General features: G+C 35.1%; 1 protein-coding gene across 3 annotated transcripts in view; it reads right to left on the bottom strand.

Moving 5' to 3' along the window:
- The window catches only part of LOC120348634 (uncharacterized), a 57,154-nt gene that overhangs the window by 1,919 nt on the left and 40,493 nt on the right, over positions 1 to 14,742 (bottom strand). For 2 of the 3 annotated variants that reach the window (XM_039418813.2, XM_039418814.2), the window contains 12 exons: positions 14,394 to 14,520; positions 14,117 to 14,204; positions 9,190 to 10,011; positions 8,319 to 8,455; positions 6,434 to 6,505; positions 6,270 to 6,345; positions 5,999 to 6,062; positions 5,820 to 5,923; positions 4,030 to 4,103; positions 3,626 to 3,825; positions 3,438 to 3,546; positions 3,137 to 3,288 (listed from right to left, as the gene is read on the bottom strand). In XM_039418813.2, the coding sequence (XP_039274747.2) occupies positions 3,137 to 3,288; positions 3,438 to 3,546; positions 3,626 to 3,825; positions 4,030 to 4,103; positions 5,820 to 5,923; positions 5,999 to 6,062; positions 6,270 to 6,345; positions 6,434 to 6,505; positions 8,319 to 8,455; positions 9,190 to 10,011; positions 14,117 to 14,204; positions 14,394 to 14,520 (2,025 nt within the window). Of the gene's footprint in view, positions 1 to 747; positions 1,348 to 3,136; positions 3,289 to 3,437; positions 3,547 to 3,625; positions 3,826 to 4,029; positions 4,104 to 5,819; positions 5,924 to 5,998; positions 6,063 to 6,269; positions 6,346 to 6,433; positions 6,506 to 8,318; positions 8,456 to 9,189; positions 10,012 to 14,116; positions 14,205 to 14,393; positions 14,521 to 14,742 lie in introns of all 3 variants that reach the window. The other variant, XR_005570251.2, reaches the window with a different exon arrangement.

The raw sequence follows: 14,742 nt of genomic DNA, 5'->3' as shown, positions 1-14,742 counted from the left end.
AAAAGAAAGCAAATTATAATCAAACAAAATAGAACTTATTTTAAAATTAAGTAAGCTTGGCCAATACCGATCATGTCTGAAATAGTATTTGCCAAGTATGCAATGTGCCAAGTTTTTGACTGCAATAAAACACAGTCATTTCTCTGCTATACATATCAGTAATGTATACGAAGCAAGCCATGCAAACATAAATGAACACAAAATAACAACCAAAACGAGCTCATGCAAATAATCACATTCGATTAAAATTATTTAATTTAAACATCTGATGGCGAATTAACAAAATATCGATAAAAAAAACATCAGTTTTGTAACAACATGCATAACTTTATTGATTTACTGCAATATAGCTCACATGGGTTTGATGAAATTATGAAACCTGTTACCTAACTACGAAATGATGAATAACTACATGCCAGTTGCTCACGAGACTAAATCACCAAAATCGTGAGATACTGCATATGATAATCTGATATTATAAAATGAATTTGATAAAAATGTAAAATCACCAAGCCTTGATAATTATATGAGAATTAGTTCATGCATTAATATGAGCATCGAATATAAATGAACGCCCGCGCATTTGAATGAAATGGAAATGTTAGTGATGAAAAAATGAAATGAAATCACCACTCATGAGCTAAAAAATGATGATGAATATGATTCGTTATAACGTTATGAAAAATCATCAAAAAAGCAAACAGCTAGCACTATGTTACCGAATAGCAATCGAAAAATCGCTCTTACGTCATTGGGCAGTCTTTTGATGAGGCGACGGAGCGGGTACGGACAGAGGCTGATTGAGAGAGCCAGGCATTTTGCTTAGATATAAGTGTATGTATACAGGAAGGCAGTGATCGAAATCAAATCACATTGAATCAATATAAACCGTAATTGGTGTCATCATTAAACCGGGTCAAAGGTTAATAACATGGTATTGTTAAGGCAAGTAGTAATAGAAGTAAAAAATTATTTAAAAAAAGTAATAATCGCAAGAATAAAATTTCTCGGCAAAAAATGAACTCTGTCAAAACATGAAAAATCTAATAAAAACCCTAATTTAACGATACTGAGCAATGATTGGGTATGATGCGACAAAGATAATGATATCAAAAAGACGTCACAAATTGATGACGTCATTAGGGTAAGTGCATGGGTGCGTGGAATAAACGGGAAAGGGTGCGTGGGGTTGGTTGATAAGCTGCGGGCCTGGAATCTCAATTTAAGCCAAGGTCTCGTATCCGCTTATAGAATTCGCCAATGTAAGTGTAAACGCATTTCCAGTCAGGTTCCGCAAAGGCTACCATATCTTCTGTGTCAAGCAATTGTGCTATGTCGCCGTGTTTGCTATAAAGTGGTGAAAATGAAAAATTTTGAATGCAACTTAAGGTGAGATCTTTATATATTTTATACACCTAAATGGGACGTTTTTACCTAGAAATAACTTAAAAAACGAAGTTAATGGGTGTCGTGAGGGTTAATTTTCGTGAATAAACAAAAATAATGCTATAAATTCACAAAAAGTTTATTTTACAAAATTTCAATTCACGAAAAGTTTATTTTTTAACCTACCGTGGGCCACAGAAAAAGAAAGAAATAGAGAGGAAAGCGTATGTTGAAGAGTTCACAATCGAAATAGTGTCATAATGACATGTTATACCGGCGTTTAGCTGAGAATGATCGTGTGTCTTTATGTTTTATATGTGAAGCAAGATGTAAATAGTGAAATGACTGTTAAAAGTACTTTAAATTATTTAATATTTTTCCAAAGTAAATAAAACTTGAATATTTTGGTAATCGGGCCAAATATCTAATGTTCGGGTGCCAGTAAGACATAAATCATCAATCGCCAATAGTAAAATATGATGATATGGCGCCAAAAAATGATTTTGAAATTTTTGGTTTCATTTCCCGCTGGCTAGTGACACAACAATGTACTTTATTACGTCACTGATAGCCATATTTCAGTTCGATTACTTCTTCAAAACACAAAATCAAACAATAGTAAAATATATAGTGAATTTACGTATCTTCTAACAGTCAATATGTGGTGATGTTTTCTCGTGTGAGTGAAATGAAGGTAGAATGTGTGTTGCCACATTTTTTCTTTTTGTAGGTGATTTTGAAGTTGTCACACTTTTCTGATACACCGTATATATATATATTATCCATGCAACAACATGAATTGTACCTATAAGGATGTCCATTTTCCAATGAGTCTATCTTACAACAAAATATACTTTATGTCTAGATTTGGATACATTTCTTTGCACAAAATGGTAAATTTATAATAAATTACAACAGCAGTTCCAGTTTTCAGAATTCTTATAAAAAACATTTTCCGGATAGCTCGCATTTTTAATTTTGTAAGTAAATTACTTGGACATCCCTAATTGTACTGCATAGTAGACTGTTCTTCACTCTCATTCCATATTGAATACCAAACCATGCATTGACGATAACGAGAATTACGGTGCAACTAATTATGGCGTCATAAAGCCCTATTTATAAGTGTGTTCTGAAAGGAAATTAGGCTCTGTACGGCTTCCAAAAGGTAATCATTTGTTTATATTATTATCTATGTATCAAAGTATATTTTGTCATTAGCAAGGAAACGGCAAAATCCACCTTCGATTTTGTCGCAGTTCAAAAACGAGAGAGAAAGCGAAAGAGAGAGAAAAGGGGAAATGAGAGAGTTAATAGATTCAGAATTGTTACGTCAGCATTAATAGAGAATATCATCATGGCTGACAAATTTCAACTTTAGAACGGCCCATTTCTGCCTAATAACAATATTTAGGATAATATAATACACTGACGACAATAATTACAATTATATAAAACGGATGGGCTTCACTGCTGAATAGAGCAGGCAACCATCATAAATTCAATTTCTTTTTGACGATACAAACATTAAATGGTAGCAAATTATAATCTTTTTTTCAGGCTTTATTTTTAAAGTGCGAAATCACTCGCATGCTTAGATCCTAAAGTATAGTGGCTACTTCATAGTACTTTCATGCCAGATCAAGCCTGGGTAATCTAACAGGATAGATTAATACATACCCCACGCTTGATCCGGCTTATAAATTGCTATCTTAATTTGCTATTCCATATAATTAGATCTAATACTTACTCGGCGGACTTGAAAGCGAGATCAAAATTCTCAGCTCGGTTTTTGGGGTCCAGTTTGTTGTAGTCAAAAGCTTCGGGAAAGAAATTATGCACTAATGCACAAAACGCCATCCCGGATGCCCAACTGCTTGAAAAATTCATAATATCCACGTGCTGATAAAATAATGATCAAGTTAATCTACTGAGCTGAAAATTTGAAAAAAAAGCGATATAGTCAACGAGAGAGGTAAAAAATCATAAATATGAAAAATTTTCGTGTAACGTGAATTTGATAAAAAAATAGATAAAATGGTGAAGCGTACCTCATATCCTCTCGTTTTTGACTGGCACCATTTAAGAAGCAGCTGCTTAACATTATTCGCATTCGGAACAACAAATGTTGGGCTTCTTCCTACTTTTTTCGTTTGTCCTCTGCAATGAGATAATAATGACGTATTTATAATCCATTGTCACGTCACAATTGTTTTAGGAACATGAAAACGATACTCACTTTGGTGCACCCCCTTCTAATTTAGCTACAAAAGCTTTTCTGGCGTCTTTTGACGAAGATGCAGGCATTGAGCGGTTCCGCTGCAATTCCCGCTTTCGTTCTGCTTGGCGACGTTCAAGGTCAGCCATGCGTGACGATCCAGAACGTGAACTTTTTCGGCTGTCATCATCGTCTTCTCCGCGATCAAAAATACTTCCAATCTAAAAATTACAGTTACGTTTACAAAAAAAATTCGCAGAAGTACAAAAGGTCAAAAAGGTATAAATTCCACTGATAAAATCTTGCGTTGGTTCTACTATGGCTAAGTTCCCTAAATAGCTGAATAGTTAGTTTAAGGCGACTAATGATATATACTACGATCGTAGTAGAGTCAGGATTTGGATGTGTAGTTATGTTCAACAAACCTTTTTCTGTCCACTTGACATCGTTGTTCTTTCTGCTCTAAGAGATGTATATTTTGAACCAGTATCTGTTTTTTCTGTAAAAACAAAAAAATGTTTGATGTTAATCTACCAAAACTTGTCTTTCCCGTGAACACAAAAACGAGTTTTTCAAAGCAAAGCATAGAAGCGAATTTACAATTTATTATCTACATTGCTCTTCGGAGCGAATTTAGGACAGTCAACTCAAATCGAGCCAGCTGAATATCCTATTGGGTTATCTAAGAACAGCCGCGCACATCGTAAATTAGTATGCGCAAACTATACCGGTATAACTGCTGTAATCGGATTGAGGAAAGTATAGAATGAATCCAAGTATCAGAAAAACTATGGACTGACTGCAAACACTAACTGCTAACGCGGTAATACCAATTCCGGTTCCCTCAGTAGCCCCAATAAAACGAATATTATTTACAAAATCCCACTTTTTTTTTCAAAATTAGATCCTGTCAAAGCGAAGTTGAATTTATGAATAATTGTCAGCTTGACTTGGAAACTTCATAATTTACAAAAGCAATTCACTGCATAAATACCGTAAACAATCCATTACAACGACGAACCGAATTACCTGTCCAAACTAAATTCCTGTTCTCACTATCGCTACTTGAGGAAGTTGCATCTCGAATAGCTACTATATTCATCTGTGTGATAAACCAGTAACTAATTGCAAACCTGGTTGATTGTGATTTTAACCCTGCGTCGTTAATGAGCGGAAAATTGCTTATAAATTCCATTCACGCACCACATGGGGTTAAAGATAAACTGAAGCGAGAATTTTGTAATCTAACTTGACGTCACTCGACTTAAAGACCACGAGAGTTAAGGCCCGGACGCATGCACCTCCCAACGGAATTAACCCTCATGGCACCTAAGCAATATCGGTGCATAGTATCGGCGCAGCAAAATTTGACAAATAGGGTTCACGTGGTATTTATATATTCAATATAAAACAGCCGAATTCCGTGCAAAACAAACTCATTAGCGCTAAAGAAATCATTGTTCAGTATTGGAAATTGCTTTGAGCACTCACTGATTCTCGACATCCATGTAAAGTTTCAAAATAGCAACAAGGCCATGTACAGATGTCAATGTACAACCAGTGGAATTTTGAGTATGCGGCGATTGACACACCAAGAGTTACACGAGTTCCATTAGTGCTACCTACATGTCAGTAGACACCAGTTGGTACTCCCGAAGTATGTTAACCAAGATGGCGGACACCGAAACGTAGTATGTGTACCAGGTTAGTGTAAGGCCATAATTTTATTCCAATTTTTCTTATTTTAGTTCTATTACAAGTTCGGGGACTAGCCAAGTGACTCCTGTAGTATTTGTACCTGAAATTATGGCCTAATAACCCTAACCTGGTACACATACTACGTTCCGGTGTCCGCCATCTTGGTCCAAATACTTCGGGAGTACCCGCCAGTCAATATGGGACTTGAGGTATCGTAAGTCAACAAGTCTTAAATTAGCTTTCAATGCAAAAAACAAGCAATTATCGATAAATTACCGCTTGAACATGCGCGGAGAGGCTGACACCCTTAGATTGAGAATGGCGGCATTTGAAGTGTCGATGCCTGTTGATTGTTAAGATATTTCATCAGCGGAATACGGAAAGTACTTGATACCGTATCGTTTCATATCTTCCTTCAAGAATGAAACATAGGTGAAAGGCATCGATGGAGCGCGGCCGATGCATAATTCATTCTTGGTGAATATAATTTGAAACAGCTAATGGCTAAATAACCTACCTAGTTTTGTGAAAGCCATTTTTGTTGAAGTCAATCTCGATTCACGGGCGCCCTCTTTCGGAAGTGCTCCTCGTTTCGCAAGATCACCAGGAGACGGTCCGATGCTGAACAGAAGTAACGTTTTAGTTATAGATAATAAAATGAAAATCTATATAAATTAAAAAAACAAATTTACTCACTTGTTTTTTGTGGTGATAGCGGACCCGTTTGTCGTTCTTGGTTTCAAAGTGTTATCTTTAGTAGCTGTTGCACAGAAAACAAGTAAGAAATTTTGTAAACGTTGTGATTTAAGTCTGCTCAAGACATTTCTCAAGACTGTAAGCCTTACTTTCAAATTACAGTCTGTTAAATATTTAGATAGTCAGGACGCTCGTTCAGTTGCAGAAGATAATTTACTTTAATTCTGTGACGTCATAATAGTTGCTGTAACGAAACAATATATACACTTACGTTTTTCTCCTCGACGAATGGCACGCATCACGCTTCTTATTCGTCTCCTATCGTCTATGTTTTCAGAATCATAGAGCTGAAACAAACATAATGAATCAATCAGAGCTTGATTGGTAGTTGATGAAGCGTTTAAAACAATATTATGACATCATAGTAACACTCACCATCTTCTCCAGAACGCTGAGGTCTGAGATTTCTTCGACGTTGTCGAGGGAGCAATGCATTTCTTTTGGCGGCTGTGTAGAATTAAATTGATTGTTATTGAAGAATAATAAACAAAATACAGTGATTCTCATTTTTATTTTATTATAGGTATGGCCATATTTTTATTATGGCAACTTGATTCAATTATCATAAATTATAAAATATAAAAATTCAACGCATCTTGCTGTGTTAATTACAGCATAGCAGACACCATATATTATAACGAATCAACCTTTTTTTCAATTCACGGCGCATTTATGTTCTGTAATACATTTCTTAACGCATTGGAATTGATTTTACCACAAAGAAAAAATTGTACAACACATTTAGGCAATATTATACGTGAGCTTGTTTTTATGCATATAACATTATGACGATTACAATCAAAAGTAGTCTCGCTTGAAAACTTATATATACTTCGACATTTTTAATGCTCACCTCGAAAAACCGTATGCGATTTCGTACAGTTCCTATCATATTTGTTTTCTAGTTCCCAAAATAAAAATGAATTTTTCTTTATGTTACCCTGTGTTCTCTACGCAAACTAAATAAAACTGGTCCGCGGGAGACCTTACTGCCGTGGGAACGAAGACTCCTAATGACTTTAATAAAATCTCTTATAATACGATTATAAACTTGCTCTAATTAGCTTATTCGACAGACTATTTCGGAGATGTTCACTTCATCGGTAATAAATCTCTCGTTCCGGAGACTTTTTTTCTTTTTCTTTAAATCGAGGGTAATTTAGATGGCTGACGACAGGGTTGGATTATAACAACTAATCTATTGTTTGTGTAGTCCGGTTAATTACAATTGAGCCCTTTATTAAAACTAAGTTGATACATATGATAACGTCTAGCGCGAAGACGATTTTTATTTGCTGGAGATAAAACCTACATGCGTTATTATCCATATCGCTGAGATATTGTTAGTTTTTTAATAAATTGAAAACTTTCTTTCGAGCTGATAACAGGCCAATTTTTTCCAATTACCTACAAAACTGATAGTTTTTAGATATGAGGGGTTTGATAGCGCGTTGGTAACTTTATGTTGTCGTAGGTTAAATGCCAATCTCCGTATACACCACCCCAATGTAACCAATTCTGTAGACTTGGAAGAAAGGGTAAAATTCCGATGGAATGCTTGTTTCAAGCGTTGCTCGGAGTGAATAGGCAACTCATAAAAACTACTAAGAACATTTTTACAAAAGAGACATTATGATTCGATGATTTTACGATATTCACATTCATATATTATTGACTAAAATATTTGTCTTCACTCCTATCTCAAACGCATGATTTTGTAATGTTTACATCAACTCGGAACAAATATTTTCTTCGGCCAAATCAAGAACAACAATACCTAAGCATAAGCACCCTACGTGTGTGGGGCAAAAGTAATTGTCTAAATGGAAACATAATATACATTTTGTCATTGTAATTTGAATCTACAATCCCATTATACTTGTGTGAATCGACGACGCAACGTGTTTAAAGCGTGGGACAAGAAAACTAACCTACAATGACAAATTGTGTTTACAGATTGCGTTCGTCATCATGGCTGACTAACTACAAATTAGCATTGAACAGTTTTCATACAAAATATACCCGTCCACATATTGCCCACAAAAATTGACATTTGCAATGGAGATACAGCGTCGTTAAAGCGTTACCGTTCTATTTGCTTATTTCCCAAATATTTTATCATTATTATAGGCAATGTTACTATTCCAACCGTAACTAACTAAAAACCCTTTTCTCCCTCAAAAATTTTCCCCGCTCCTGCTGTACAGTTTTTGGTACATCGGTTGTATTAATCTAGTTGAAAATGGTTGTACTAACTAACCTCTTCTGCAGCTTGATTTTTCGATTCTTCAGTAGTGGACGGAGTCGTTTCTTTTGATTTTTTGGTATCCGACGTTGCACTGGAATCTTCCTTCGTCTCTAATTTTGGAGACTTATCTTGTTCAGTAGTCTCCGATTCTAGAAAAAATAAGATAAATTTATTAGATTTAAATTAGGCTCAGTACGTCTATTGTATATATACATTATATGAATACAATATTACAAGCATATTTCACGGGAATTTGGCATTCTTCACCAATTATTATAAGTGTATACCAGAATACTTCTGGTTTTCTTCTTGCAATATAAATATATATAAGATAGTGTGTCATGCATATTGGGCGTTGTGAATATAATTTAGTATTTGGCACATTTCCGAGTGGATTCAGTCAGCTGGAAATTCAAACAAGCATTTTGGTGAGTAGAATAAAACTGATAAAAAAAAACTATAAAATCGGGCCATTGCTTTCGAAATCACTAACTAGATATATTTAGCTATTTCACGAGATTTTTATAACCCACTGAAACCACTGAAGCGATTTTGGTGGTTTAAGATATGTCAATCCAGGGATAAATTCATCAAAATAAAATTTTTATCATTAAACCAATGGCAAATAGCGATTTATTGAACATTTTTTTTCATATGAGTTGTTGAAAGAATACTTTACAATGGCATGGTGCAACCAATCGTATACTATGGTGTTTAGTACTAATCAAGTAATTAATTTAGGTTCAGTTGGTCGTAAATATAAACACTGATAATTTTGATAGCCTAATGTTATTCCAAGCACACAGAACAAACTCATAATTGAATTTGACATTGACGAAAAAATATTTCAAGATTTTTCATAAAAGCAGCGAAAAAAACATACTTTTTGATTCTTTTTCCTCCCTCGATCTTCCTGTTTTAGTTTCTTTTTTATCGTCTTTTACTTTTTCTTTCGATTTTTCTTCTTTTACAGGTTTCTCGGTTTCTGATTTTTCGATTCCCTCTTCAGTTGATTTCTTATGTCTTCGATGATGCTTCCTTTTCAATTTTTCACCGTCGTCAGCGACACCTTCCGATTCTTCGTCCTTTTTTCTATGATGCCTACGCTTCGGTTTTTCACTGTCAATTTCGTCAGTCAGATCAGAACTAGCTTTGCGATCTTTATGTCGTCGTCTTGTGCGTTCTGGTTTGCTACTATCAAGTTCTATTTCTTTGGCAGTGTCTACTTTTTGCTCAATAATTTGTGTTTCAGTGGTAACGTTACTTTCGTTCTCAGCGCTAGTTGCTTCCAAATCAGGGGTACTGTCGATTTGCTCGTCGTTATCCACGGGGTCCGCGTTATAAAGCGTGGTATCGGTATTAATGTTTGTTGTTTGCAGGGTATCTTTTTCCAAAATGTCATTGTTTTCGGTAATTTTTTTGTCGTCTTCAATCACGAAATCCGTGGAAGACTTTGTTTCTTCTTTTGTTGAAGACAGATCATCTTTGTCTTGCTCGACTTCTTCTTCTTGTTGGTCGACTTCTCTCGTTTCGTCCTGGTCAGAAATTTCTCTCTCTTCCTCGACTACGTCATGATCGGAGTTTCCGTTTACTTCCACTGATTGGGTGTTCGTGTCATCTGCGACTACGTCATCTTCGTCCATTTCCGCTTTATCTGCTGCCAAAGTTAGGCCCTCGTCTTCGTCGTCGTATTTACTCTGTGTATCTAGAATATTTTTAAAATTTTTGAGCAAATGGGAGAGGAAAATGCAGCATTGAACGAATTTTGCACACAAAAGTCAAAATTTCACAAAAAAATTCGGTAATTAATCGTGTATATGATTTGACCCAGAAATTTTAACAAAAACTTTTTCAAATAAAATGGGAATTTCGCGTGCTAATGGGCGGGTGTAATACGATATATTAGGAAGGAAGGCCAGTAAAACGAGCGTGACCTCAACAGTGAGCGCCAACATACGCTATCATAGGTAAATCTATGGGGCTCATACAGAAATAGCGGGCACCAATTCGAAGAAATATAGTATTTCCGTACTTCATATCTAAATTACCCGTTTCGCGAAAAACCCACAATTCTGCTGAACCCGCAAAAACCCCAAGATAAGCAAGGTATTAAAACAATGTGATACTTTGACATAACCTTTTAGTTACAATAATACACAGAGAAAATATTGCTAATACTTATGGTGGCGTAGTTTAGTGTGTATAAATTGTTCCGTATGACTCATTTAAATTAAAGAAATAATAATAACACTACATGAACTATTGTATTGTTATATTGTCTTATTTCGTGACTCCGTATGTTGTGGTCAATTTTGTAAAAATCACAATCTTTTTTTATTTTTTATAAAAAACAATGTTATAGGATTCCATTTTACTTGAAAGATGATTGTGCTAAAATGCCAGCCACCCCCATAGGTCGCCAGAAAAGTCTCTAGTAATACTTAGATCCACCTACGCATCTTTCTCTTCTAACCAAACTGGCGCCGTTTACACAAGATAAAGCGATCACTCAAACCAGACTATCTCATAAACAAACTCTTGAAGACAGTAATTTGTTGATTCGTTAGTACCTGGGGGCGGGGGTGACTCCAGTACAAGAAATTTACCAGCCGAAGCAAACAAAGGGTGAAACTTGTTAATTGTATTTAGACTTTCTCGCATACATACACTTTCATATTACAATGAAATTAGTGGCAAACCGAATACAACAAGGCATAATAGATCATGTTTATTCCGTAATTCGATTTGGTGAGTGGCCATTCCCTATACATGTACTATAATTAGAAACCCATACAACACGCTCTTCATTATGGAAATCCCAGAGTTTGTTACAGTTCGAAAAACCACTAAATTTACCGTTTTGGAAATTAATGTATAAACAAAATGAAATCATAATCTAGAAATACAAATCAGACAACAAATCAAATCACGATATTATGACGTTCACGTCGTATTACGCCGGCGTTAGTAAAAGTTGGTCGCGAGACGGTAACGACGAAAAATCAAGACACTATGGGACAATAACCAACATTTGTTAAATTGGTAATGTCTGTAAATTGATATGATTTGTCTCAATATGTACAATTGAACACAAAAGAAGATTTCTTAATGAGAAACATAACTTATAAATAAGTACGGTGTAACTTTGGTATTGTTGAAATTGGAATGCGAAATACGAATGTCGGAGCTATTCTATGGAAGCATTCATTTGTAACAATTTCGAATTCAGTCAATTTTTTTATGCTAGTAAGTAGTAGTGGCTTGATTTCTGACCGGATCACCGTAAAAGGAACTCAAATGCGTTTTCGTTACCTCAAAAGATTATAGCAAGAAAAATGGGTGGATACATAGTCCCCAATCGTCATCTCAATAGGGTTCTGGGGAAAAAAACTCTCAACATTAAATATACAATGGATACTGAAAATCAAACCAGACAAGACATGACAGAAAACAATTCCATATATCCCGGAACTGTCTGTTCACGAAATGCCAGGAATCGGAAGCGCCAGAGATTCATTGTACATAACACGCTAGCGCCGGAATGTCACTTTCTCATCACATGCGTACGAAAACACGGACGAAATATGCAGACGAATATCGAATCGGGCACAGAAACAAAGGCGGGACTAGCCGGCGATACCCACTAATAAGAAAGTATCTCGGGCAGATACCACTAATAATAGAACCCTAACATTTCAATTGATGAGATCGAGACTTATATCACCCTAATGTACGAATATAATAACATTTGTGGCGACACAATATTTTCGTGTTTTTCGTCATAATTGCGGATATTTCCGATATGGACGAGTTGTAAGAGCGATAGGGATGCTAATTCGATCCCAGAAACGAATATCTTAACACGACAGTTACATCATGAAGTATGCTACTTTGATTAACTAATTAAATCAACTTTGGAGGAATATTCTGGTTTATACAACTAATGTCATTTATACGGTTTCACGTCTATAAATAAAGGGGAAGGAAGCATTTCTAATTATAATTGTAAATAAACCTCCAAGCTTTCCATAATCGTATCCGAAACTGCAAACATTGGTAAAGTTATAAGGAATAGTGGTATCGGCCCCAAAAAGCCTACTCAAATATTTTACTTCGGAATTTCAGATAACGAAACACTGATAGCTATCAGTAACACGTCATCCAGAGCGACCTAACTTATTACCAGCTGCTAAGAACATTAGGATACAAACATACGGTATACATACACCTGGTGTTGTTCCTTGCAAAATGATCAGCAAAGGCTTCATAATAAAACTGTATAGTATGCGAACGGGTTTATAGTTTTTTTCAGTCCTTCAAACGTTTTACTATTGCTTAAAAAAAAATAGGTAACCTAATGCTATAGCGTCGAACGAAGCCTAATCTGACTTTAGTTTAGATTACGACTTTGTTAGTTGATTCAGCCTCAAAAATACAAATATTATTTGCTAAATGGTATAGATAAAAAAATGTCTAGAATTAATTAAATCGACGGAAGTGATATAATAACGACAAATCATACAATGACAAACAATTTGAATATAATTTCGCAGAAATTAGACAGCTGCCTATTAATCTAAATTTTTCGAATCAGATAAACTAGCACAGGTGTACAAATTGAAACGGTCATACCGTTGAAATAAAAAGAATCAACAGATTCAAATGTATTTTCCAGTAACATTACAATTTGGCCGATCAAACAGAGGATATAACCCGATAGCATAAGACCTAACTGTTTTAGATAATAAACGTGGCCGTGACAATTCAACAATTTCGGTAAATCCCATCAGGTAAGTTGGATAGGAAAATCCATTTAAACTCAAATACTTTTTTCTGAATCCATTTAGTAATACTAGTCCATGTACTTAAACGATGAAGTAGACTTTCAGAACATTTTATTTTAATACTTTTCTGAAATTTTGGTCCTAAACGACAATAGCGAATATCTATTTAATTAACAACCAAAGTAGGAACGCTATATATCCAAACATTTGCACGAAGATCGAAATCTAGCAAAGGAAAAACCATTCAAATGTAAACAATGTAGAAAGATAATTCCACCGCGAGCAAAGCAAAACTACTATACAATTTCTAGAATCAATTTTCTTGCAAGCAAACTAAGCCGCAGTCTAAACACATATCAATACGTTTGTGCAAAATGCATATTTCATAACCTTCTACACTCAAGCTGCGAATGGCCTCGTCACCTTAAAACGCTCCTAACAGTTATGCAGCGCTAATTTTGTGGGAAGAAAAAAAGTGTGAAGTTCATATCTCGACAGCATCTGTAACAAGGTCTGACAACATCGAAGGTCTGACAACATCGAAGGTTTGAATAACTGTATCAAGTTCTAGTGGTGATTCTTGATGAATTAATTGACAAAAGTCTGTCTATATTGGAATTTTCAAAGCCAAATATTCATCAAAGTTATACAAATATTTAGGATCTTCAACGATGTCACTTCTGATGCAAAAAGATCGAATTTGATGTTTTTGTTTCCGAGAACTGATAATTAAATAGTGTTGGTGTTCTGTTTATAAACTGTATCCATTAAAAATTTTATGCGATACAGTGCACGTTACACATACTACATTAAATAGCTTGTGTTGTAAGGGTTTGTTTTTTACATTACGAAAGATTTTCTGATATTCGAGATACCTATTACTATACAAGCAACCCATTCATGATTTAGAAACTACGAAAACTCCTTTGGATTTTTTATATGCAGTATTTACCATGGCAAATCTAATCTAAGTTATAAAGGTCCTACAGTGCAAGAATATATATTTTATTGTTAAAATCCACTCACTTTCAGCTTCAGACGATACTGAAGATCTGGACACGCTGGAACTTTTTCTATCGACCTTTGACTCCTCTACTTCCTGTTCCTCTTCCTCCTAGATATTAGAAATTGACAAAAAATAAAAATAATATTGCATTATAGTTACAATATGGTAATGTTGCAGGTAATTCGTTGATATCATAATAATACTCCAATCAAACATGATACGTAGTTGCCATTGATTAAATACTGAATTTTTACGCGTGACCCGGGCCTGAGAATACATTAAAACAGATTAGGTTACCTTTTCTGGTATATTAGGTTCCTCACGGCTGCCATTTCTTGATAACTTAAAGGAGTAAGAGTCCATATCTGTTAGTACTGGTGCGGAATGTTGTACGTGTGTTATTGAAGCTATAGTCTTTGCAGCCCTAAAATACATAAAGATTTTTAGTTGTTTATTTTGAAAGGATTAAGTACAGTCGGAGCTTGGTTGGTCTTTTAAAATGAGTCCGGTTCCGAGTTTCAAGCTATTAGAAATTTGAATCAAAATTTAGACAGAAACGGAAAAAAGTTGTGATGCATAAAACTTTATTTATTTGAAAGTTGGAACTCGGGGGTCGGATTCGAATTTTTGGATTCCATTTCGGGAA

This window comes from Styela clava, chromosome 1, assembly GCF_964204865.1.
Source record: "Styela clava chromosome 1, kaStyClav1.hap1.2, whole genome shotgun sequence".
Taxonomy (NCBI): Eukaryota; Metazoa; Chordata; class Ascidiacea; order Stolidobranchia; family Styelidae; genus Styela; species Styela clava.
This window is presented reverse-complemented; position numbering and strand designations above follow the sequence as displayed.